The sequence below is a fragment of the Ischnura elegans genome, chromosome 11, assembly GCF_921293095.1.
Source record: "Ischnura elegans chromosome 11, ioIscEleg1.1, whole genome shotgun sequence".
NCBI lineage: Eukaryota > Metazoa > Arthropoda > Insecta > Odonata > Coenagrionidae > Ischnura > Ischnura elegans.
Genome location: NC_060256.1, coordinates 58270036 through 58297781, shown reverse-complemented (window position 1 = coordinate 58297781; position 27746 = coordinate 58270036). Strand labels below are relative to the sequence as shown.

General features: G+C 38.3%; 1 protein-coding gene across 1 annotated transcript in view; it reads right to left on the bottom strand.

Annotated features, from left to right (window-relative positions):
- Positions 1-27746, bottom strand: part of LOC124167775 (peptidoglycan-recognition protein LC-like) — a 39536-nt gene continuing 11790 nt past the window's right edge. Inside the window, exons 2-3 of the mRNA XM_046545789.1 lie at positions 10063-10287; positions 1-652 (exon numbers count right to left, since the gene is read on the bottom strand). Of these exons, the coding sequence (XP_046401745.1) occupies positions 144-652; positions 10063-10287 (734 nt within the window). The 3' untranslated portion in view covers positions 1-143. The remainder of the gene's footprint in view (positions 653-10062; positions 10288-27746) is intronic.

The window sequence follows — 27746 nt, the reverse complement described above, 5'->3', positions numbered from 1 at the left end:
GATAATTACAAGCGAATCCCTCCAGCTGTTCACAATCGGCAGGTTAATCTCGAAAATCACTTGGCCAGATCGTAGCCAGTCGAGTTTTCAGTTTCATCGTAAATTGGTTAGGTAAGGACCAAGAGTTCGTCTCGATCTCCACCCTAACTCTCCAACTCCGTCCAGTGAGGCCAGCTCTTCATCATCTGGAAGAGCGTCTCTCCCGGGCTCTCCGTGGGCGAGACCTGCCTATGGGCCAGGAGGCCGTAGTCTTCCGCGATCTTCCCCAGCCTCACGCCTTCCTCGATGAGCCGCATGGCCGCCTTCACTTGTCTCTCCGGCGGCTTCAAGTCAGAGAAGGTCCCGATGAAGGAGAGTCCGATGCTGACGTTGTTGTAGGAGCGGGCGTGGGCTCCGACGCCTTCCCAGCCGCGGCCCTCGTACGCTCGGCCGTCTCCGCCGACCAGAAAGTTGTAGCCCACGTCCCACCACTTGCGGGAGCCCATGTGGAATTCCTGCACGGAGCGGGTGACGGCGGCGCAGTCCTCGAAGGTGGTGCAGTGCTCGGTGGCCGTGTGCGAGACGATGACGTAGGGCACTGGGAGGGTCATGGGGTCGGGAGGGGCCACCGCGGGTTTGCCTCCCCACTCCTTCCGGCTGACCAGTAACAGTTCTGTAAAGGGGAGAGAAGAGCAGAGATTTTTCAGTTTTCATTCATTCATTAAAGTATAGTAGGCGTTGCTCGGGAAGGATAGTAACCGGACATGTGGGAAACTTGGAAGTAGATCCCATGGCCAAATAGCAGGATTCTTAAACATTTTGAACAAATCAAGAGGTATGCCTATCCGGCAGGATATCCAAACGCAGAAGTTGTATTCGACGAAGCAAACGCTAATGACAAAACTACGCTAAGGACGCGTCCTACGCTACCGATAGTAGCACCTCAAGGTCTGGGAGGATGTGATGCACCTATATACTAACTTTGATTGTAATCCGTGCAGTAAAATCTGTGGAAATACTATGACAAGTAGCCATAGGTTTATGAGATAAATTTAATTTATGCTGAACGTTGTCTGCTGATGCTTGTCGTTGATCTTTCTTTCATTTTACTGTTCGGTTAGAATGGAGTGTAAGGCGCACATTGCCGTATTGAAGTTATTTTATATAAATTACTCTTTCTCTATCACGATGGGAAAAGCTCTTAGCCATAAGGAAGCACTAAATTAACAACTAAACAAAATATTTATTTCCTATAACTATTTTGCAGGGTATATATGCCATCACGACTTATTTTATTTATATACGTCGTTGTTGGTGGTACCTCAGACAAGGGAATTAAACTGATTCTTGAATTTTATTCTTTAAGAAAAATGGTGAGCTTCTCTTCATGCAAAAATGAATGCAAGCTACGCTTCAATGAAATACAAACCTAGAATTATGCCAGTGCACTTGAAAATGTCTTTTGCCCTCAATGAGCCAAAATTACAGTTCCGGACACTTAACATTTCGATGTTATGGAAAAACAATTGAAAGCACATTTAATTCTTATGAAATTCCTTTTTTAATTTGCTTTGTTTGATCAGTGACGCCGCGTGTTTTATATCGACCGCGGTATCCCTGAATATTTTCAGAGGAGCGAGTTTCATCTGGATGTTGGTTCAGCAATGTACACAAATGTGTAGCGGAAGAGGAAATGGCTTTGGAAGCAAGTGCAAGTGATAAAGACCTTATTCAGAAGGATTATAAACGAAGAGCATATTTCTAGGTTTACTGCCTCTAACTATGCTATGCATACAGTGCCTATTCCACGCGCAAGAGTTGAATGCGATACTTCATACCTCTATAAGTGCAATATAGTTTTATCGTAAATGCCCAAGAGGGTCACGAAATATTGTGAAATCATTACTAGAGTAGCTAGATAGCGAGGAAAATCCTTTGGTCCACTGAAAGAGCGTAGTCAAGAGTTTGTAGTCCAATAAAAGTTTATATCCCACTTCTCCTACATACAATAGGGGTTTATTTCATGTACTTGGCGGAAGATTATTTTCAAACATCAAATTGTCCTCACCTAATGTCAGATAACCGTATGAACCACGTTGATGGAGAAGCAGGTTTGTCACATATGTGCGCCCTTATTGAAGAGCAGAGTAAATCGTAGGAAATAGGCTTATTCAACAAATTTTTCTACTCCTGAATCTGTTCGCATAGCTAAAAGACAATTGGTTTTCCGTTATTCAGTCTCACGCCCTACTTCTCGAGTAGGTAGGTAATCGGTGGTGAACCTCGAAGGCCTTAGCACTTTCATGAAAGGAAACTAATGAAAGGAATATGTTTTGCACAGTCAGATGAAAAATCTATAGCGAACTCTATAAAATAAAATGGCTAATATCGGGAAGGAATGGGCTGCGGGCTTTACTTAAGTTAAAAGAAAATCTGGAAAAATTATAGAGCTGTTTTGCTCGTCCATTCCCGCATTCTTTTGCTTTCGTATAGGTCTGAAAAGATTAGCTGATGGAAGAAATGAGCAGAGAGCTGCGTCAAACCAATCATATGATGAGCTGATCCTTAGCTGAGATGATCAATCAAGTTCCCTGTGTTAATCAATTAAGTAAGACTGCTTTTATACATGGACTTTATTATTTTTATTTTTTCTTATTTTAAGACTGCCGTCAACGTCCTTAGTAAGGGAAAACACAGGCAAACATAAGGGAATTAGCCTAAGATATAACGAACAAACATGGGAAGCGTTAAAAAAGGAGAATTTTGTATTTGTTTAGCGGAAAGTGCAGAATACCTTGTCCGTTAGAAAAATCAGGTCGCACTCGAATCAAAAGACGAGAAAAATAAAAAAATTAGTTATTAGAACACTAATTTTCCAATGATGATGTGATGATGATAATGAGCTATTTTATTGTCGCCCTTGTTGGCAAGTATTAACTGAAATGTAGGACATGAATGGGAGTCATCATAAGTCAACAATCCTGAGATAGGTTTGACGCAGCTCTCCATTCCTCCCTCCTATCCGCTAACCTTTTCACGGTGACGTATTTCTTCTTAATGCATGGGAGTATGAATATTATTATATGAAAGACTATTCCCGCATTACATCGGAAACTATTCACAACCATAAAAAATGTCACCAAATGTTGCCATCGTGTATATATTTCGCACTATAATTCACAATATATATCCCATCACGACTTATATATTTCGCTAAATTGTAGTTAATTATATCTTAGACAGATGAATACCCATGCGATTTGATTAAATGCCCACCGTCTAGAGTTATTCATAATGTTAAATTTCAACTCTGATTTTCCTGTTTAATTGTCTATGCCCAAATCGCAATATTCATTCCCCTCTATTACTATTTCTCAAACTTTCTAAGTCTAATTTCATAATTCTTTCGTTGCATTAAGCCCAGCTTTCTACATAATGCTTCGCTGAACTCTTTAAGTACCGCTCACTTCAACTTAGCTTGGCATATCTCGAATTAATATGGCCGAGACTGATAGCAGAAATAATCCACCATGTTTTTCGGGAAGAATACAGTGCATGCCACATATTGGAGAATCGAAGATATTTTTAATTAACAGCTGAACAAAATATTTATACAGCGTACCTATTTCAAAGGGTATATATGTCATTACCACTTATTTTATTTTTATCCGTTGTTGTTATCGGTACCTAAGACAGAGAAATTAAGTTAATTATTGTCTTTTATTCTTTAAAAACATGTATGATGAGCTCCTCAAAATGCAACCGTGAAGCTGAGCCAGACTTCGGTAAAACACGACCCTAGTATTTTGTAGGAGTACTAGAACATTTATTTTACCCTTTGTGAACCACAATTACAGCTCCAGACACTTAAATAACGTGTCGATGATATGGAAAAACACGAAGGCTAATATAATTGTTATGACCTATAATTTTTTTTCTGCTTGACGTGTGACAGTTTTATATTGATGCGTAAGTCTTGAAATATATTTTAGAGGACTTCTTCCAGACTTCCAGAGAGAGCCAATATTATTGTCGCAATTGTGGGAATTAAAATAAATCATAATTTGCTCAAGGAATGCCTGAATTTCTTCCATGAAAGAAGCCTTATGTTATATCTCTTCACAGCCTCCTCATGTACTGTTGGTAGCATTTCAATGGCGCAATAGTGGTTAAGATTACAGTGCACCGCCGGGAAAACCTCAAGACATCCTGCGGAGCCGTTTATGAAACCGCAATCTTTAAAATCCTTACCGCGGCGAACCACGTCAGGAACCGGATGCTAATATTCATGGCGTTATCATTCCTCTTCTCCACGGTGGCATGGGCATTCCACGGGTGTTAAGGCCGTTTTACACGAGGCACGTACTCTCACAATCTTACGTATGTACGAAGGCGCTGTCAAAATTGCGGTATGGTATTTGGAGTAGGCGACCGACAACTATGTCATTTGCGCCATGAGGGAAGGGTATGGAAGGAAGGGTGGAGAGAAACCCGGCGTAGGCATTAGCCCACCCTTAACCCTTTATAACCCAATGTTGCTTCGAAGCAACATCAAACATGTTTAAACTTTCAGCTCTACTTAGGAAGTATCTAAACTACCCATTATTTTGTACAGTAAATTTTAATGACGAAATATTTAGCAGCCACGATTCTTATAATTGAGCAGTGGCGGCGCGTGCGTATACGCATGTTAGCAAGTGCACGCCAAAAGATGAATGAATTATAAAAGAAAACTATTCTTTTACAACGAGAAGGATAAAAATCCTGTCTGTATATGCAAGAAACATGAAGCTCCGAACACTACAGCTATCTCCTTTTCGAATTCACCGCTCTACAAGTGTGCGATCCCGTGGCATCGCGCCGGGAGCATTTTCGGTCTATGCGATCGCTTGAGTGTGCTCTGGCGGGACGAAGTATGCGGGGGGGTATATGCAGTTCAAATGGGTGATGGGAGCAGACTCGAAACGATGCGAGTGCGCACGCGCATATTTTTGGTGAGTGACTCGCAGGTAGTGTAGTGGTGTAGCCGCCACCTACACTACCTGCGCCCATGATCCTAGTCCGTGTACAGAGTCATCTGTATGGCCGTTTTCTACACTACTTCCTCATAGGGTGTAAGGAAGGGAGAATGATTTCACCCACCGTCACTTGAAAAGGTGTGTTTATAATAATTATTTTCATGCATGCTAATATTATTTCTGTTCATGCAATTTTAAGGGTAGAATATACCAGTGGTTTTGCTTGCTATGTATTCTATTACGACGAAATATGATGCTCATGGATTAGTATTAACATAATATAATTAAATCATCCTATATCTGCTCTAATGCACACCCTAGATAAATTACCACCAGCCGCCACTGTAATTGAGTGTTAAATTTTCGAGTTTTCAAAATGAAAAATCTTCAATTTTGATTTCTCCCATAATCATCTCTGGGTTAGAAAGGGTTAACGAAGGGCGCCATGATGACCACGGCTCAACGTCCCATCCGACGGACGGAGTGTTGCACCTGAAATGTCCTCCGCACAGCACTCAACCAGGGATCGGGCTGTCCCTGAATATTTTCTGCCCCCGCCGGGATGTGAACACGATCTCAAAAGGCATTTAGGAATCCAATGATTGATCCTTCAGCTGCATTTACACTAAGTAACAAAAGACTGTTATTTAAAATTAAATAACGGGATTTGAACCCGAACCCACGGGGTGCCAACACTCTAGCCACCACGTCAACCCGATCTCCGTCAAAATTGTGTAATGTAAAGGGTTGAATTACTACAATGCATGCGAGAATGCGTGGATGTGAGATTGCAAAACCGCGCCTGTTCTTATTTCGATCGTGCATTCGCCACATATCACGCCATGAAGAGAAAGAAGTGCAGTTCTAACCTGCGCATTTACGTGCCCCGTGAAAAACGTCCTCTACGTAAGCAAACCTAAATGTGAAGGAAAAATGTCTCCATATCACGAAACAAAATCTGTATTTTTTTAAATTTAGTTACATTTACTAACTACTTCCAAAAGCTTCTCAATCCTTGAAATATGGAGATCATCTGAAGAAACTGCGAGACTTAGAATCTAAAAAGCTAGTAAATTCAACTGGAAAGACCGAAAAAATCTCCTCTGCACAGAAAAACACGGAGTGAATCGAAATTTCTGTTGCAGATATTTTTTCCAAAACGAAATAACAAAACTTTTAATCATACGTTGTTAGTAGTCTGCCGAGAATTCCACTCCAGGTTTTTTTTGGACCTACGAAATATTAAAAGAAAGACTTCTTCACAATATCTTCAAAATATTGGAGAAATACAAGCTCTGTACATGGCTTTCAGTTGCACTATCATTTCCAAGGCATATCTAGGCTGGTAAAAGTTTTCAAAACTGCGAATTATGTTAAGTTTCTGTCATTTGTTTGGGAAAAAACCGTGCAATTTTGCACGGTTTAAAAAATGAAAATATCTGATTTTTTTTCAATAATTGCTAGTATTAACACTCAATGCGTTAATGATTTTTAGTAGAACATGTATATAATATTTTTGGCAGGGGGATTTACAAAAGACAGATCTTGGAATTAGAAGATTTTATGTGTATCGGATACCATAATCAACATACATAGAGGCTTTTTAAATCATATCAAAGAAAAAAATTTATTCTTGTAACCAAAAACTCGCACGTACGAGTACGTGTTTGAGAAACGAAGAATCAGCCATGCTCATAGACAGTAAAAAGTACGCTTTTCTAATCACTGGCGTAGCTAGACATTATCTCGTGCAGATGGATCAGATTGAATACCACTACACACCGGGTCGTAGTACACGAAAATTTGATTTACAACATGAATGTATTTTAAATAAACATGGAAAAATTTAGTATATGTTAAAGCAAGTAACAGGCCTTTTGGTTTATTCTCTAAACTGAAGGTAAAATATCATAATAGACAAACGAGACGAGAGTTATGAGAGGAATCCGGGGTATGTGGATCTATAACCTTTCTTGCCATATATAACTATAACCTATCCCCATTTACAGTTACGCCACTGCTTCTAAGAGTGATTAGTATTCTCTACCATAGATCATTAAATACTTTGCTGGATAGCCATGGACTTCATGGGAATTCTATTGATAGTATGTGTGGTACGGGTTGTGCCTCGAAACTTGTTGACATAATCTTGACACAATCTTTGTGCTTGATTACTGTTTTTATAATTTTTCTCCCTTTTAGCCGAGCAGCAATCAATATCCTAAAAACGTCCAGCCGACATTGTCGGCGTTAACATATGGCATCCGTGCAAAATCCATGTTAATCCAATTAACGTTGTATGGCTGTCTGTCAAATATCCAGAGGACGCGCCAAGTTATGTTGCAGCGATGTCCAACAGTGAACATGGAGGTTCATATTACAGCATCTCTTAGATATCTTCTCAACATGTAATGAGTAGATAATGGGTGTGCTTTTTATGGTTTTTGGTAATCCCCAGATATACATTCAAAACTTTTGTGTTCTTCAATTCTATAGAGAACATATGCTACCTATAGCCCGGTCAAATTATCCCAAAAAATAGGGGTACCCTTGCATAAATTCCCAACAGGGTGAAATTGACAGGAATATTTAGTCTTATAACATCCTGAAAAGTCCCCACTGATCCCGTTGTACAAAAAATTTTATTCAAGGCTGAAGGTCACAAAAATGGATTTTTTGCATTTTTTGGCCAAACGGTCAGTTTTACGATAAAAATTACTCCGACCAAAATTGTAGATCAGGAAATTATCTACAAATTATTCTCAGTATTTTTTCTCTAAGATTTACCATTTCTGAGAAAAAGTCGTTCGAAAGTTAGCTAGAACTGTGCAATAATTCTGGGAGAGCGCAGCAATATGGTCATGCACATTACGGAGAATACAGTGTCAGCAAACTTTCGAATGGCTTTTGCTCAGAAATAGTAAATATTAGGAAAATAAAATATTGAGACTCTTTTGTAGATAATTTCCTGATCTATACCTGAATAGAATACTCTGATAATTTTGGTCTGAGTAATTTTTATCGTAAAACTAACCGTTTGGACAGAAAATATAAAAACCTATTTTTGCGACTTCTGACCTTGAATAAAAACTTTTGCACGCACGGTATCGACGGGAACTTTTCAGGATTTCATAAGAGTGGTATTTCTAACGTCCCCGTAAATTTTCAGCTTGTTGGGAAATTATACAAGGGTCAATATCTATTTTGAACGGGCTACTATGGATACAATTTGGAATAATACTTTTTTAATGTAACGGATTTAACAACTTGGGTATCTACGCAACGTTATTTGAAAAATCGCCGCGGATGATACAAATTGGATATCTATATAGCGTAGTCAAAATATCCATCATGTGTCAACAACGTGTTTTAGATATATCAACCTATTTTAGATACTCGATGGATATCATCTGGTGTTTGAAATTGATTTTAGCGCGACCTGAATTTTTTTAACGGTCAGGTATTCTGCACTTCCCGCTAAACAAATACGAGATATTCCGTTTTTAAGACTTCCTATATTTGCTCCTTATATCTTGGGTTAATGCCCTTATGCCTGCCTGAGTATCCCTGTACAAACGACTTTGACGGAAGTCTTAAAATGAATTTCATTGATCATCTCAGCTGATAGCCGAGTATGAAATTCCTGCCGCAATGGAGAACTCAATGCTTTCTTTATGCTTTCTTTCTCTCTTAAGTTATCTGAATTTAGCTCGTGAAAGTTTCTTGGGAATCAAAAAAATACATAATATTCGTATAAAATTTATACCAGCCTGATTAAATTTTTCAACTCTTTGGAAGTTCTAAAAGCCTTAATTAGTGAAAATTTTCAAGTAAATACCAATGTAAACCATGAATTCATACATCTTAAAAATGTATTCATTTACATATTACCTATTACCGGCCTATTGGTACCCACCTTAATCCAAACTCAGATTTAAAAATATATTTTTCGATTTATTTCCGATAACTTTTTCTGATCTAATTGATCACGGATTCCTACGGATAAACCTAATGCGTGTTGTGTTCTAATTTTAACACATACCTGTGATTTGAAAATAATTCCAAGCGCGTATTACATACATGATTCATACTCGTTTTTGGGAGGTGCTTGGGGATCAAAAAATCGATTTTTTTAAATGTTATTTTTCGAATCTGGACCGTGTGATATTACGCCATCCGTCTTTTGAACAATCGTGGTTTGCCTTTTTTTAACAAAATGGTTCTCACATCTATATGAGCAAATGAATTTAATAAATAATAAAAAGTCATTCTTTAAAATGATACCCGTCGCATTGAAGGTTGGTTTCGAAGTAATAATGCAAAAGTTTTGAAAATGGCCAACTCTGGGGTACAGATAGAGTTCTTAGGCATAGGCGTACCCAGGATCAAAATGAAAGAGGGGGAAGCCGCGGTCGTTCAAGTCATAACACAGAAAAGGTAATGAAACCAACATTTCAAGAAAATTATAACAGCGCTTTATTAGTTTTTAAAATTATTGGATCCGAAAAATGTTTTTATTTTAATGACATGTTTTATACTCATATCTCTTTTCCTGGATTTAAGGAAAATCTATTCATAAATTTCGTTTTGAACTGAAAAAGTTTTTGCATAATGCACATTCTTGGCTTCTCACTAAAGGAAGTGTAGGACAAATATTGTTATAAAATATTGATGTTAACGAATTATAAATACTACTTTAGTTGTTTTTTTCATGTACGCACTTAAGCTTTGTTAGTATAGATTATCAAGGTAACACAAAATGAGCTACACTATACGTAAAGCATAATGTATTATTATTTTGGATGGTAGCCTCAAACATGTTATCCTTCGCGGCTACCTAAAATTACTCAATTTTGCTATTGTCATGTAATTTGTGTGTGGAGTAATAAAATTATTTATTATTATTATTATTATAAATTTACCATTGCTTCCATGGGGGGAGCTAAACTGTCCCCTCCTGACCCCCGCTAGGAACGCCCAGCTTCTTAGGTCAGCATGGTAAGTGCTAATCGATGGAATACTTAAATAATAATAGTTAATATTTGACTTGGTGTTAGGTACTCACTGTCGCCGTTGTACGGCCCTATCTTGGCCTCAATGGCCCTGTTCGTGTCTTCATCCAGGGCTCTGCCTCCATCGGCCGCCGTGTCTTCTTCCGGATTGGAGAGCAGAGTGGCCAGCAGCACAGCGAGGACGATGATCCCAAAGGCGAGGGCCAGGATGCCCAAGGCCCAGCGGAAGGCACACGGACCCATCCCACAAGTCTGCCCCTCATCCTCATCCTCGTCATCTGAATTATACAAAGGAGAGAAAGGTTATGTTGATTAGCTCTTTGAGTGCCGGCCGCTAACTTCAAAGCCCTACTGAAAAATCCAACCATTTTTGCTAAAATCGCAATTTTTTTTAAACATTAGCATCAAAAATATATTTATATCGATGCGGATTTCAATAAAGATGGACTTTGCTCTTCTTTATGAATGAATTGAATAAAATTTATAGCTTACTTTTAAATATATATTTTAGTAATGAAAACCTACTGATTTTGAAAAATAAAAAAGTTGCAACAAATGATGTACCACCATAAAATGCATAATATTTCTTATTACGCTCAATTTGAACTATTTAATCCATGGAAATCATACAAAAGCATTTTTCCAAGCAATTCATTCAAAATCCTGGACGACAAAAAGGGTCATTGCACCCTCAACGAACGGTTCTTTCCTCCATAGAATTTTCACACTAACTAGGCTGAGAAAAGGGTGCCGGTAGTTACAGAGGACTTTTCGTCCTCAAGACATTAAATGAACTCTTTTTCCATCGAGCAGTTGATTTTTGAAATAACAGAACCACTAAGCAGTAAACTGGAAAAGTATTATGGGCGAAATATTACAGCTTCACGCAAATAAAGTCAATAGAGTAGAAAGACGTAACATTACGTCCATGGCAATCCTCAGAAAGATTAATAGGACGTAATATTACGCCCATGGCACGCAAAGTGTTAACGAGGCTAAATAGTAATTATGATAAATATTCATCTGTCTCCTTACAGTGTTGTTTCCCCAGTGAAAGGCTCCATTAAGAATTAGTTACCCATATATTTTGAAAAAAAACGGGAAATATTTACAATAAAAATTTATTGCGTCATATTTGCTTTATGGGAGAGTTCTTTATCTTTCTTTTATATGCGTTGAGGGAAGAGTACGAAATGGGTCTGGTGAACCTTAAACCGTTCATACCTTCGTTTTTTTCTGTTTACTCACGTTGCGTGGATAAAAGAACGACTCAGGAAAATGATATCAATATCTCAATTTATGGTGAGACTATATATAGTATCTTTCATGAAAATAGCCGTATAAAAACTTATTTGCTCAAAAAACTCCCCTTATGACGTAACGAGGGTAGCCCCGAGGGTAACGTTTCATGGTTTGTTTATATCCAGCAATGATAATTCGAATATCGAGTAGATAACCTGTTAAAATGACTGTAAGGCTGAGATAATGCCCGCCGAAAGTACTTTCTAACTTCACACACACCACTTAGTAGGATTAAGAATAATAATAATAATATAAAATAAAAAAATGTTTTGAGAAACAACGTTTTTATCGCGAACCATAAAGAATACTAAAATTTTTCAGCGTATAATTGTTCATATGTATACACAAGCCATGAAGAATTTGACTTTCAAAATTGTAAATTATCAACCTCATCCGACTCTTCTTTTTGTTTTAGCTCCCTCTTTTTCTTTTGCAAGGAAATTTTTGGTCGACCAATTTTGCAATGAACTTTGATGTCAACAAATTTATTGCCACGACTCTCGATCATTCTCATTGCTTTTTAAATCAATTTAAAAATGATCGCCGCGCCGTCATCGGATATAGGTAGAAAATTTTCTCACTAAACTCCTTATATGATTTTAAATTCTGAATAACAATCCAGATACAGCTTAAATCATAATAAAAAGGTAATGATATTGTGTTGTCATCTATTTCTGAGTTATCCTGAAAATTTCAGCTTGATAACTAATCGGATTGCGGGTTAAAATGGAGTTGCAAGATTTGACCTGGACAAGATGACAAACAACAAGGCGAGTTTATAAAAACATTATAAAAAAGGTCAATAAATGCATTAATCCAACTTTGACGCTTAAAAGAGGGGTGCGCCTCAAACATAGGTTAATACGGTAATCTCATTGTCCATTCTTCTTCTTTGAGAGTGGTTCCACTGCTGTCATTCATTTATTTAAAGTCACAATCGTTCCATTGGTATTAAGACGACGCATCGTTTACGCTCAATCAGTCGTATTTTTATTCTTTGCGCATTAGAAATTCTACGGAAGTGAGGAATGGACAATGACAGCAGCGGATAGAGGCCTTCAAAATGTGGTGCTTCAGAAGAATGATGAGGATGAAATTGATCGACCGATTTAGTAATGAGGAAGTCCTCAGATGGAGGATCCTCATGAAAACCTTGATAAGAAGTCGGAACAACCTTAAAAGGCCACATCTTGATACATGATGGCCTAATGAAGGCAATCGTTGAGGGACAAGTAGATGGTAAGAAAGGAAAAGGAAGACCTCGAACAAAATATACAGAGCAGGTAAGGAAGGATGTGAAAAAAAGCAGTTACGTATGTGTGAAAAGATTAGCTGATAGGAGAAGTATTGAGTGGAGAGCTAGGTCAAATTGTTGACCACTGATGATGATCACAAAAATAAAGGTTGAGCATGAAATTTGCTCTCTCTTAAAAGAGGAGTGAGCGTCTTACACTGCTAAATACGATATGCCCTACTGGTAGTTACCGTCCTTCACAGAGTGGCTTCACTGCTGTTGACAGACACGCCCTTTTTTAAGTCACAGTAATCCCCTTGGAGCTAAGAAGGGAAGCTGCTCCTCCCACAGTAACGAAATGCGAAGGCCGACTGGGTGCCCAAAATGACCAGCCTCGGAAGCTTTAGCGATCTCGTTGTGCGACACCCTTGGAACGCGAAGCCGTGCCAAATTGGTAGGGGAGCCTCGTCCGTCTTGGGTCAAGTGATGAATTACGAGAGACAGACAGTCGGGGCTAACTTATTTCACGCAGCTACGATACAAATGGTCTGGTAGAGCTGGGTTTTCCCCTGATTGTACGCTGAGAAACGGGACTATCGGTACAGTCACATTGTAAATATGAACAAGAGCGATTTTCAATTTCTGCACATGGCGCCACGATTGAATAGAAAAAATCCGAGATTAGGTGATAGGATAGGTACGTTGTAATGTATCGTGTAAACTTAAATTAAGGTATGAGCGGCCCTAGTCAGATTTTTTTTTCAATAAGGGCATAAGGGTTTACCAGAGATGTTTTGACCGTGTCATTGACTCATCTTGTTGTACAGGCGAAATAACAAATAAGGAAATTGAAATGGCCGTCTGATTTTCTGTCTACGGTTTGTTTTCTAGTTGTTTATTTTGATCGGAAATGTTATTTCCATTAAATTTATTCTCGAAGAAAGAGAAGTATCAGGATTATGATAAAATCTATTTACAAGTAATTAATTTTCTTACTCTTCACTTTCCATGGTTACACTGACATTGACTATCAATGATATCCTCAGATTTTCCTTACTTCGCTGTCAACTTAAGCGCACTTTCATGTATTTACCCTGAGTAGTGTTGCCAGTATAGAATCCCTCCTTCTTTATTTCGATTCACAATTAACAATAAGTTTTTCCCTGCAAAAAGTTATAGTACGCTAAGCGGTGACTCAATTCCATCGCGTTTGATGAAAATAAGCGATTTTACGGGATTTGAATGTATTGAGAGCATTCATTGTACGTTTTGCAATTTTGCAACTGAATAATGCCCATTTTAGAGCTCTCTTTTCCGCATAAGCAATTTTTAAGTATTCCCCATCGCTCGTCAAGTTTTCCAGCGCTCAATAGATGTAACTTCCCCGATGGACACAATTTACGCAGTTGCCGTCCTGATATCCGATAATAACGTAAATAATGGTCGGATGGCAATAAAGAGGCTGCACTAAGTACATATAAATAATTATTTATAAGAATTTTTGGAAATATGATAACAGGATTTACAGTGCTAATGATAGTGTACATTATGGTAGCTGTGCACCTAGCCAGAGCGATCCATTTTGTATATGGTCAAGGCTCTATACCCACATGTGCCTTATAACCATAGGTGACGTAATTACCTGTAATTAAAAAGGACGTGCCTTCTAGACCGGTTGTATCTTGTATTTTTTTTCAAGGAATTTCTCGTGCAAAACTAACATTATCACCTTGAAGTTTTCCAGGCTTCTTGAGTAGAACTTCGTCAAAATATGACTTTGTGACAAATATTAAAATGTTACATCTGAGAATATACTGGGGTTAAAATTTTCAAATTTGAGTTACATGTAATTGTTGATAATCACCTTCTCCGTATACTCAAAAGATTTTATGATGCCAGCGTCAGTTTTAAAAGAGTAATTCGTTGCGAAATAAGACCGATCGAGCTTGAGTGATAAGTTCACTTAAGATGCTTTTATTTAATTTTTATTTATTTACTTAAAATTCCATCGAAAACAGCACTTTATTGGCCTTCTACACCGGGGTTTTTCCACATGTTACCATTAAACGTACACGGACACCCATGCCTTGGACGCCAATTGGTAATCGTTAGTGTAACTGACCTTTTAGATAAACTCGGATGGGAATCTCTGTCAGACAGTAGGCTAAAAAATAGACAAAACCTGTAACGTTTATTCAAGAGCAGTGTATTTTCCGACGAAGTTAGCCATATCTTACGAACGCCAACATGCTACGGTAGATCAGATCATATAAATAAAATACGAGTAATAGACTGTAGAACAGATACATTAAGAATTTCCGATTTTACACGATTTATAAGAGACCGCAACGAAAGTGCTAGATCTTACAAATAGGTTGGTTGACTTGTAGTTTAGCCTACTACCTCATGTATTCCTTAATGCATGTTTTTGAATTTTCTTAGTATTTCTAACGGCATGTTTTGTATGTTCTAGCTTTATAGGCTAGCCTTCATGAGTACTCGACAATTTTCGCCATTGCATCAATGTGGAAGTATAATTTGTAAGTGCGTATGCGTATTGTTTTCATATCCGTATGGTGTGATGTGGGAACCTTCTCGCATGCTGAATGCTGGTGATTGATCAACCTCTACCAAACACCCTAGAGTTGGTTCACAGGGTATTATATAGATGTATATTGGGACAACCAACCTAGGCGGGACTCGAACCCGTGACCTCTTGTTTTGACACTTTACTCCGACGCCACCGAGGCCGAGATTATCTATGTTAGGGCATGGGGATTTCCCAGAGATGTTTTGAACGTCTTTAAATAGCTCATTGACTCATATTGTGGCCAGCAGCGTAAAAAACAAATAAGGAAATTTAGCATCCGTCGGATGAAGAACAAGGGGACACTTCAAAATGGGAGCGATTAAGCATTGGGTCTGCGGGAGGAAGTTGGCATTGGAGGCGGTACGAGAAAAGTGAATGTGTGGAACATGGAATGAGAGTGTGGGCCAAAATACGAGGGCAATAGGGTAGTTTCCTTCATCAAAGAAAACGAAATGCAATGATTGCGATTCCTTACCCAACATTAGTGTATTCATAATATACAAATTATTTGGTTTTAGAAATCCCAGCTTAGACAAATGGCAACGATCAATTTTAACCTCATTTGAAAAAGGTCAGATTGGCGCCCAGGCGATTCCGCTCCACGTGACGTCACAGGGACCTAGTTTCTATACGAGTAGATAGGAGTTTTACATCGTCTGAGATTACTAATGCATGCATGAGGCACAGAGCTCAGGGAAACATGTCTTAATAATCACACATTAAAAATACCTAAGTTCGGAAAGTTTCCTTCGTTTGATAGGGGAATAATAATCCTTATTTAAGCCAAGCGCTACCAGCTAGCAGGGTACTCAGCTACCTGCTAGCAGCCTGCGTCGTATCAGCGCTCAAGCCTCGCCCCAAGGTCACCTCACAAGGCGGCAGGGGGAACCAGAAATACGTCACACGGACTTTTTCCCATCATTCCTACTTAGCCGTCGCGTTTTCGCGCGCATGAAATTTTTCACTTTTCGTTTAATCGCGAAAAATAGATATCGTCATTTCAAAATCTAAAAGTGTGAAATTCGCACTCCAGGAGTAACAATCTTTCGATTTAGGCAATTAAAAAATAAAAGGAAACCACCCTATTCGTAATATAACCTCCGAAAAGCGGTAAAGAAATTATTTTTATTTTTTTATAAATCAATAATTATATTATTAAATAATATAAATTTTAATTTGAGTATACCGGGCTTTGTGGCGGTGATAACTTTACGGAGTTACGGAGTTCATTGTGCGAACAATCCACAGAGATAAATATCATTCACTTTGACCGGTAGTCGAACCTTGATCTCCCGATTTCCGGTCGCGTGTCAGTGAAGCTACCGTAACGTCATTCTCCTCCATGGAAATTCGAGGACTATACGATACCTATGGCTTCACTTGCTATTACTTGACAGGTAGCGTTACTGGCTATAACTTAACTGGTAGCTTAACTGGCTAAAAGACACGACTGAAAATCGGGAGAACCAGGTTCGAATCTCGGTGTAGGCGAATTCTCTGTGGATTGTTCGTGCTAAATAAATTTTATTGGATCTAGTAAACTCTTTTGGAGCCTGAATAAATTCTTAGACACACTGTAAAGTTACTGCATAAAAAATTATACCACACTCGATATGAAATTGGTCAATAGGAAAACTAAGATAACCAACATCAGTAATACACCTCAGACACATGAGTCATCTTTTTACGAACTTCACCGACCTCCGGCGGGCTCTCCTGGTAGCCATCGAGGAGGTTGTTTTTGTTTTTTGAACGTTGCGATTTCCGTGTTTCACTCTTATCTCGTTCTCCGCATGGAAATGGAATTAGGAAATGCGGTTTCTTTAAGCTCAATCAGACTTCAAAATGAGAGGAAATTCACTATTTAACGTCGCTCGCATTGTTACTCTAGTGTACTTTTGCATCTGTTATGTACTTTGTTGCCGAACACATAGAGGATGTATATAGAGAAGGGGGAGTGAGTGAAGTTACAATATGCACCTAAACGAAATTTTTGACCCCTCAAGTGGAAAGTAGTACCATCTAATACGAATCTGTACCTCAAACTTACTTGTGCTAGACAAATAAACTTTCGACCCGATTAATCAGTAACTGATTTACATTAAAATATTAGTTTATCACTACATTCGAACGTATTTTTTCACAGGTGTTAACGGACCAACTTTGTATGATGTTGGGATCAATAGTCCTTTTATGAGATACAATTGATGATTTCAGGCTTAACTGTGTGCAACCTTTCCATTATGAAAAATGAAAGAATTTGTTAGGTTCACTAATATACTTTTAAAAAATCACGGCCCAGGTTTCATAACATGTTTACATCGTCTGCAATTATGGTATGAAACCCGGGTAGTGTTATTAGTGATTCTAACAAAGTTTGTTAATTCATTTTCCTCTTGTGAGACAATCGCTCTAAGGAACGAATAGTAATTACATAGAAAGAGAAATGTAGTCTATTGAAGTTAGAGGTTTTTTTAAATCGATATCAGAAACGCATGACTGAGAAAAGCGTATTTTTAATGGACCGCCGATTGAGTACAGCAATATGAGCATATTTTGGCATTTTGAAAATGTCGTAATAAAATAAATTACTTCCCCTCTTGGAGGAAACTCGGGGAGACAACATATTGTCCCAGCTATTAAGGCATGATTACACGATAAATTAATACGCACGAGTTGATGTGATAACGTGAACAATTTTGGTGGACCAGACCGTAACATGTATGAAAGTATTAACCAGATTAGAACAGGTTCTATTTTCCGTTCACGCATGCGTCCGCACAAGTAAGGTGGTTACAGAGTGCATTTTCGTGTTCATTCACGCGATGATACATTTAGACGTGTTAATGTACCGTGTGATCAGGCCCTAATGGTTTTATTTAATATGTTTTTAGTGACTTATTACTCAAAAAGTTACTGAGGCGGGAGAGATTAAGTGGAATGAATTCATGAATGAATGAATAAGAGAGATGGAAAATTTTCACAATATTATTACACAAAGCAGATGTTGAAAACAGTGTTAGATGGTAGAATGTTAGGTAAACGAGGGTGAGGAAGGAAGAAAATAGGATTTTTTTTACATAGAATAAAAGGAGTAGAAGTTACAGTGATTTGAAGAGGGCTTGCAGGCAAGGGAGGCTTCGAGAATGTTTCTTAAGGACTCAATCGAAACCTACCTTAATCGGTAGAATACTAAAATAAATGACCTGATGGTCGAAACCTGTCGTGTTTTTCTAATTTTTGGAGAAAATTGTCATGTATATTATTCACTAATCGACTAATACCTCGTTTAAAACTTAAACCATCACATTGAAAAGCTCAGGAAGTCATTCGAGTCCAATTGAGCGGCAATGATTCGTCCAGTTAAAAATGTAGGCATTGAGAACTGTAGCTAGCTGGTGAGAACTCGAAGAAGCGTGACTTTTCCTCGTTGACCTCGCGTGCGCCCGTTTGGCACGGCCTCTGGAAAGCACGGAGTTCAGTCAAACGCCGCGTTGTCTCGTCTTTATCGCGGGTCGCGCGTTCGAATTTCCGGGAAAGCGACCGACCCCCACCAGCCATCGGATTCTTAGCTTTGGCCGCCGGCCGACCTTGGGGAATCTCCCATGATGCGAGCGCTGCGTCGCTGTGTTGTGATGGACAAGGGGGAGGGGAAGAGAGGAGGGAGAGACGGGATTAGGGGGGCGAAGAGAGACTAAAGAGAAAAGCACGCGTGCTTCTGCATTCGAAGACAAAATTTTCAGGCAGGAAGAAGTCGAAGACTCATTGTCAGAAGGATAAGAAGGTTCCGCTCGAAGAATACACCGAATAAAATGCTTTATTAATATATTAATTCCTGTATCAATTGATTCACTGATTTATTGAGGCCTTTACCTTGTATAATTCCATTTTTTGTTAGGAAAAAAACAAACTTTACTTTATACAACTTAACCTTTAATCGTCGACTAGTTTCCATAAAATGTATCTTTTTCAAGACTAATGAAAAATACACTATCATTTCAAGATTAGTCTTATTAAGAGATCTTATAAGATTAGTTTTGAAAATGATACATTTTATCGAAACTGATCGACGATTGAAGGTTGAGTTCTAGAAAGAAAAGTTTGCTTTTTGTCTTAACCTATCAATTAGCGTATTTACCGCACAAATAGCTTAGTTACTGGAGAAAAGAGAACTCTTTTAAAACCTAAAGCAGAAGACGGGACAACTTAGTTGGCCACATTCTGAGACATGATGGCCTTAAGAAAACAAACTTATAAAGACATGCGGATGGTAAGAAGGGACGGCCCCAAATAAGTTACACGAGAAAGGTTATAAAGGACGAAAAAGAGAAGAAATACGTCGCTATAAAAAGGCTAGCGGATGACAGAGAGGAATGGAGAGCCTCGTCAACCCAATCTTAAGATTATTGACTTATGATGTTGATGATGATATAGCAAATGGAATCGAGGGCAAGCGATTACTTGGGTGACGGTCAGTTTGGTTTCAGGAAAGGAAGTCAACCCGTAATGCAATAGCAGTACTGAGGACCCTTGTGGAGAGGAGCCAATAATTTAGTATATAAAATATAAGTTTCAGGATTTGAAAAAGCGATTTACAGAGTGGAATGGGTTGAATTTATGGCTATCATAAAGAAAATAGACGTAGATTGGAGGGATGGGCGACTCATTTGTCATTAGCATGTGGCTCACAGGGGCAATCATCACATCGGTCCTCCAATATCGTCCGTGCTGTTGAACTTACATTCAGAGGAAATTATGAGGGAGGCTTAGGATGTGTTACTGGTCGGGGAGTTGGGAGATTGACATGTAAATCATTAATGGTGAGTGATGATCTCGTAATGATGAGCCAGTCAGCGAAAGGCTTACGGGCACTAGTAGCTGCGATAGGTAAAACATGCGGAAATATGGCACGAAGCGCAATAAGAGAAAACGAGGTTTTATAAAGCGTCGCGAGCAAGGAATGCGGAGCATAACATAACATTAGATGTAGGCATGCTGGATCAGGTGGAGCAGTTTTACTATTTTGGCAGCAAGATAGAGGAAAACGGACACAGCATAAAGAACTTTAGGAAGAGAATTGTGTTAGCAAAAGAAGAGTTTCAAAATTGAAAAGAGCTAATGAGAGTATTGTTACGCAAGATTGTTAAGAAATGCCTAGTGAAGAGTTTGATGAGGCGTGTAACGTTTTTTGGTACGGAAACTTGAGAGGATGAGGATAGAGTGCGAGAAAATACTGGAGGCGTTCGAGATTTGGGCAAGGATAAGGTCAAGGCTGCGCGCCATCTAATTTTAATATTTCTAATCTTGGATCTAATTGAGCGAAACGCCAGGACACGGACTTCACCTAAAAAGGGAGCACTGAAAATCTCCATATAAGCAAGAAGAAATTTTCGCAGGATTTTAAGAGAGAAACTTTTCTCTAATATTCGGCAGTCTGTTTACAAGTTTACTTCAGAGGAAATGGCGAGGTAAAATTTCTTAGTTGTCTACTCAGGAAGTTGTCGAGCATTGCCTATTCCATATAGTACCCTGGAAATGTCCATGATGAAAACATGTTCCAAACGGGTATTTCAGGACTTCAGGATATGAGACCGACCCAGATGGCGTTACAATAGTTACAATCAAAATACAATAGTTACTCAAAAAGTTACTGAGGCGGGATAGATATAGTGGAATGAATTCATGAATGAATAAGAGAGATGGAAATTTTTCACAAATTTATTTAACAAAGCAGAAGTTGAAAACAGTGTTAGATGGTAGAATTTTAGGTAAACGAGGGTGAGGAAGTGTGAAGTGAAGGAAGAATATCCAAGTGGGAAGAGTCTAACAACGTCCTATTAAGTAAAAAGGCATGAGCAAAAAGACTGACTTAAGGGCATAAGTAAAATGGGCCGCATGGAATTCAATGATATTTTTATGTGAGAGATAAAGTTAACATAAGTTAACATAGGTGAACACAGGGGCCGTCTGGTCAGGTCGGCCGGTCGGAAATCGCCGAGGGCCTCGATCTTAGGGGGCCCCACAACGCTCGCGTCCATTGTGAAGCGCATATGAAAGATGAAATAAAAAAAAGATTGATTACTTGAGACGAAAATTTTTGGTTTCATCAAATTCTACGTTTTCATCAGTTACTATATTTACAACATACCCAGTGTAACTAGATTATATAAGAAAATAAAATAAACAAAGGTGACAAAAGGCAAGACAGAACCTGATGTTTTTTTTAAATGGTTACTCAAAAAGGTTATTTTGGTTTTTTTCTTAGATTTCAGTAGCTAAAAGTTTCAAGGAAAAAATTCACTAAATAGATGATAGGGCCATAATACATTATTTTTATTTTATAAACCGCGAAATTCTTAATTTATTATAGTATTTTTATTACGAAATTTCTTTTTTCATTAACTTTTATCTAGTTTTTAGGATAATATTCCATAATATTCGAAAATGAAAAGGAGACTTCGTTGATTTCCACATAGTTGAGCCTAATACAATTGAACGAATTAAGCCATAATATTGCCTAAATCCATTTCCAAGCATGCAATTTCCTAACATTTACAGGGGCAATACTCTCGAAGCCCGCAATTCAAATTCATAAAAAAGGGTCAATCGACCAATAAAAGAAGGAGGGCTCCATTATTAGCCGAAGCCGAGGGTCCCCAATCACCCCAAACCCCCGTCTGGGTGAACCCTACCCCAAAAATTATTTCTGGCAAAAATTATTTCATAGTGCACTAATACCTGGCACAAGGAATACATCCTGAGAATTGCGTGGCTTTGTCTTCATTTGTTTATGCTGTGGATAGATGAATAATAATAATAGTTTATTTACTCTTACATTTTGATTTTACAGCTGAATATGAAATAATAAAAAATAAGGAGCTTTGTGTGGTCTCCAAGGTCATAGGACCAGAATTTAGCCACCATCAAATAACAAAAATGTATGCCAATAAAAGAAAATAATAATGCAGTAAATAATACATGAGAGTTTCAAAGATATAGCATCAAAGTAAATGTTCAATTATTTCTAGTGAGAAAAGTCACTCTTTGGCAAGTCTTAACATTTTATTTGGCGATTTATTTTTTTTAATTGTAGCGGGTAGTAAACGAAATAACTTTGGCCCCATCTAAAGATAGCAACGTTTATATAATGTTAACCTCTGTCTGTATGTTACTACACATGACTAACTGCTTAAATTACATGTATTTGTATTTATCACATCCACTAGGCTTATTGCCACTTCTGGCATAAAACAATTTTAGGACTTTAAATAAATACAAATGCCTTAGTGGCAACAATTTTAGGGCCCCAAACAACGGAAATGAGCGTTCATTAGACTTTTTGGACAATATTACCCGATTTTTTAAAATGGGTGAATCAGTCAGTCAGGACACTTTGCGTTAGATAAGACACAAGGGCTCTTGTTCCTCTGTTCTTCCGCAGCTCAGCGTCTATCCTCTTAAAACTTTCGCTGTCAAGGTTAGACCAGCTTCCGCCTCATCAATTCCCTCCCTTCGCTTTTCGGGACACCTCCCCTCCTCAGATAATAGCTGCCATTCGCCTCTCGGTTTCCTAGCGTTTATCATTTCGAGAATTCCTTCACGAATTTCTTCGCACATACTTTTTCCGTAAAATCGTCCCTATGAAGCAGCGATTGTGCATGCTTATCACTGTATCTTCTTCTTGTATCCATATAGGATGTCTGTTTATCTGTCCGCTATGCATTTCCATACGGCTGCACGGATTGCTACCAAAGTTAGTATGTAGCTGCATCTCATACTCCCAAAGTCCGTAGTGCTACTTTGAGTTGTGTCCAATGCGTCCTTTGCGTCGTTTTCTCATTAGAGTTTGTTACGTCACGTCATACAACTTCTGTGGTTCGACATTTTGCAGGAGAGGCACACCTCTTGACACGCTCGAAGAGGAGACATAACTCAAAAGATTATACACTTAACTATTAATCAAATTGGTGCAAAGCTTTATGCTAGGGTATACGTTCACACGACGTTGTTGGCATACTCACGTACAGACACTCATAATGATTGATGTTATGGAGCGGGGTATTAGCTGATCCTTTGCGCGGTATACGGAAATTATTTTTTTTCCATTTTTACCGTTATATATGTATACCATCATCATTCCTGCTTTGTTCCTTTAATGAAAAATCCTGAACATGAATTCCAAGCAACCAATTTTCCACTTCTCTGTGTACTATCCTTCCCGAGCAACGCCGGGTGGTCTGCTAGTATACATATAATAGATTTGCATGCAATTCGAATTCATAAAAAGGGGTAAATCGATCAATAAAACCCGCATGAGCAAGTGCCATAATTGTTTTTCTATTATCTAAGTCCTATTTTTACTCTCTGACATCTCTTTCAAAACTTGGTCCCCACAGCCATCGATAACTACGTTTTCTGCTTCTTGTTGGATCGAACTTAGGCCATTGGCCATGCCCTATGAGATTGAGGGGGATCATGTCCAATAAACATTAATTTCAAAACAAAACGAAGTGAATTTATATTAGAAATAAAAAAAGGTATTTTTATCCTGGCAAAGCACATGACGATGTTTAAATTGGTATTTGTTTAAATGATGTCTCATCCCTCCTGACAATAATTTATATCTTAACCCTTATGATATGAGTTATCTTGAAAATTAAGTCATGCCAGCTGATTTTCTATCACATTTGATCGCAATGTATCGACCGAGTTAATAATGAGGAAGTCCTAAGGAGAGTAGGAGAGAATTAAGTCATGCCAGCTGATTTTCTATCATATGTGACGGAAATGGATCTATCGAGTTAGTAATGAGGAAGTCCTAAGAGGAGAAGCCTCATGACAACCTTAATGAGAAGACGGAACATCCTTATATGACACACCTTGAGACATGATGGCCTGATGAAGACAATCGTCGAGGGACAAGGGGATGGCAAGAACGGAAAAGGTAGACCTCAAACAAAATATAAAGAACAGGAAAAGAAGGACGTGAAAGAGACGTGAAATGCGTAGGTGTGAAAAGATTAGCTGATAGGAGAATGGAGTGGAGAGCTGCGTCTAATCAATCTTCGGATTGTTGACCAGTAATGATGGTTGGTTGTCTAATCAAAATCTTCAGTTACGCTCTCACATAACGTTCGGCAAAGGATCAAACAACTAATAGCAGCGTTGATAGTTATTATTGAAGCTATAGGTAATTTAATTTATTTTTTTAAATTAATCTATTTAATTTTCAACGGTGTGAAGCAGCTATCTCATCCATAGCATTCCCTATTCACCCTACAGTAAGTATGTTTTTCTAATACGGGAGGCCGAACGCCGCGCGGGAGAAAAATGTAAAAGTTTACATATTTAAAAAATCCTTTTATGAGTCGCTATGAATATTTTGATCTACTAAGTTAAATATGTCGAGATTATAAAATAAAAGTTCCGGCCAATTCAGCCATGGTGTATTTGAGAAATGTTAATTAACAATTATGTACACTTTTTAACATCTTACGGATAGTCTTAGTTTTAAAATAAGTTATAATCCATGGCTCAACGACAAGTTGGCGGGGAATTAGACGTAATTGTATGATTAAAGGCACGTTTTTACGGCAAAAATACATTGCAGACGGGTAACGTGTTTATTCGCGTTGGACGCGCCATCTGATACCGACGTGTCACGAGTTAACTAGTATTTTATACACTCTGCCTTTGTGAGCCACCTGAAATGATACATCGTAACTACTTTGTCTAAGCATTGATCACATCATTGGACAAAATATTAAACTCGATTGCCTTGAGCAAAAAAAAACAAACATGCTGGGAGATAAAATCGGGCACAGGGGTAGTTCGAAAAAAATCCGATCTTTAATGGTCTAACTTTGTAAAAAAAAAATATTGCAATGGGCATTGAATGTTGTTTTCCGCAAAAAAAAGTCAGGGAGTAAAGGGAAAACCCCGTTCTCAAATCAACCAGAATCTACTTTACTAGTTAACAATACAAATAAAATCATCACGAGGGAATACGGTAGCTACCTGAATAGCCATCGGCCAAAGGAGGAAGTAGGTGTTACAATAGCCATCGTATCGTATGCGCCCGTTTTCGTATGAAACCTCAACGAGGTTTCGCACAGCACAAGAGACGAAGTGAACGTGAGGAGAATATAAAGAGCGATAGGGATTGTGAGTGTCATCTAACAGACGAATGGTAAACGAGGGATAAAAGAGTAAGTAATGGATCCAGCTTTTCCAAGAAGCGACGGGGAAGAGAGAACGTACCCGAAGGGAAAACAGTGACGAAGCGAAATTCGTTATTTATTTTCATCCTCTGAATATCTCCTCAAATTGACTTGTCACGTTCCAAGTCTTCAAACGCTCATTTCAGAGGCGAATTACCCGTCAGCTGAGCACTAATCTCTCTTAGTGGATGAGTTCACGAAATACTAAAAATTACTTAATACGATTAATAAATAATTTAATACAAGAATAGCGCATGTAGAGCGTTATATTCTCTGATTAAGGGTTCGCGAAGCGAGAAAACCAGGATAAGGAGCTGGCACCCCTACCCCGAATGTGTGAAAAATCAAAGGCCTATGGTTTATGTAGAATCTGAGTTTTTCCCGGCGTATGCTCTGCAGGAATATTTCTCGGGTTTCCCACCGGGTGTCGTATCGGGTTGTAGTTCCCAACGTTTCCATGACTAAGTCCGTCATCGTCATCAGGGGTTAACGAATTAACCCCTGATGACGATGACGGACTTAGTCATGGAAACGTTGGGAACTACAACCCGATACGACACCCGGTGGGAAACCCGAGAAATATTCCTGCAGCCTATGGTTTAGTCTTAGACGAGCTCAACCACCACCAGTCTTAAGCAACTTTCGAGTTGAATCACTAATTAAATTTCAAGCGATGACATTCCCCTCACATTGAACGAGCACGTTCCAAGCCTCCTATCGCTCGGTTGGAAGGATTAATTATTCGTCAATGAGACTTCCATTATTTTGAGTAAAAAGATGGCTTCATAATATGAATACACGTGGTTAAAAATAAACTTCGCTTTTGGGTGTTTTCCGCGCATTTCCGTTTTCCCCTCGCGTGCTGGAAGCTTCATCAGCAGAAACGTCAGTGGAAGTGATAAAAAACACGCGGAAAACAACCAAAAACGAAACTTATTTATAATCCATGGTCCGAGAAAGTTCAACAGATTCAGGCTTCAATTGGTGGAAGTTAGACATATTTAAATAAATAAAAGATCGTAGCACTTTTCCACAAAATTTTTTAATGCGTACAACGCGTTTCGGCTCACTGAGCCATTATCTGGTACAAGACACTGCAAAACATGTTAAAATTTCCTTTATACCCTTGGGGAATTGGGGAGGATTTGACATCTTTGAAGAAGGGGGTGGGAACGGGCGTACAGAGTAGAGACAGTGGGAAAATATACAACTACGGGATGTGGGGAACCCACGTAAGCTTCAGTCGGTAAGTAACAGGGGAGTTATTATCGTTCTATTCTTTCTCCGGGGCGGTTTTGAGGTAGTCGCTTTATTGAGGTATATATTTACGACCATAACCTAGTTGAAGAATTGCTTTGAGTTTTCTCTGGCTACTTGGGACAAAAAGCCGATAAAAATGTGGTATTTTCCCAATGCCTATGTGATTAGAATTTTTTGAAGCACGACAAACCGATTTTGTACGTTCTTCCTCTCCATTGATCTAATCCTTAGCACGTACCCTCTTCAATCGTTAATCACACTGATGACTGAATTGTAAACACACGTTCCCGTGAGTGGAGACTGAGACATATTCATGTAGTTCAATGTGTTCTCTCATGTTATCAGTGAAATGGTTGCAATTTCGAAATTTCTTCATAATTATAGTTAAAATAATTTATGGATGGTCAACATTTGCTTATTAATTTTGACATAGTCCTATTTTATTACATTTAAACGTCCATATTCTCATATTTACAAAATTCTTCTGATAAATGGCGCAGCCGCATCATTTGGGAAAACATTACCAGACCCTAACCGTCCCAATCAACCGTAATGTGATGTAATACGGATAAATAAGATTTCGGTGCAGTAAAATCACTGGAGTTAGGATAATGCATTGTTAAAATGCAAATTTAAAAAAAGGATATTGAGTGCATACAATCTAAGAACGTTGTACGCAGAAATCGTGTATGGAAATTAATTTCTACAGCTAATTGTTTTAAAAATGGGTAAGTACTTTTGTAGTCATATAATATATTAGTGGAGAAAGCCGTCAACTTAACATGTGCCTTGAGAAATGTTTTATTAAAACAAAAACCTACCTATCCTAATAATATTCAGGATTTTTAGGCATTAAATTAAAAAGAATACTGGTTTAGGTAATTTTTTGTAAAATATTTCATATCTATTGCTAAGTGCAATTATATGTAATTCAAAATTCACAGGCATAAGTAATTCATAATTCGCCTTCTTTTTCAACGCAAGTCTCTTCGAGATATCTTTGCCTAATGACGCAATCAATCAGTTATATTGAAGTTTACTACAAACGTAGTTAATTATTTTACTGCAGGAATATGTTTAATTTCGTGGCCGTATTCGAATCATTTTCTGACATCAATATAGGAAATTTTG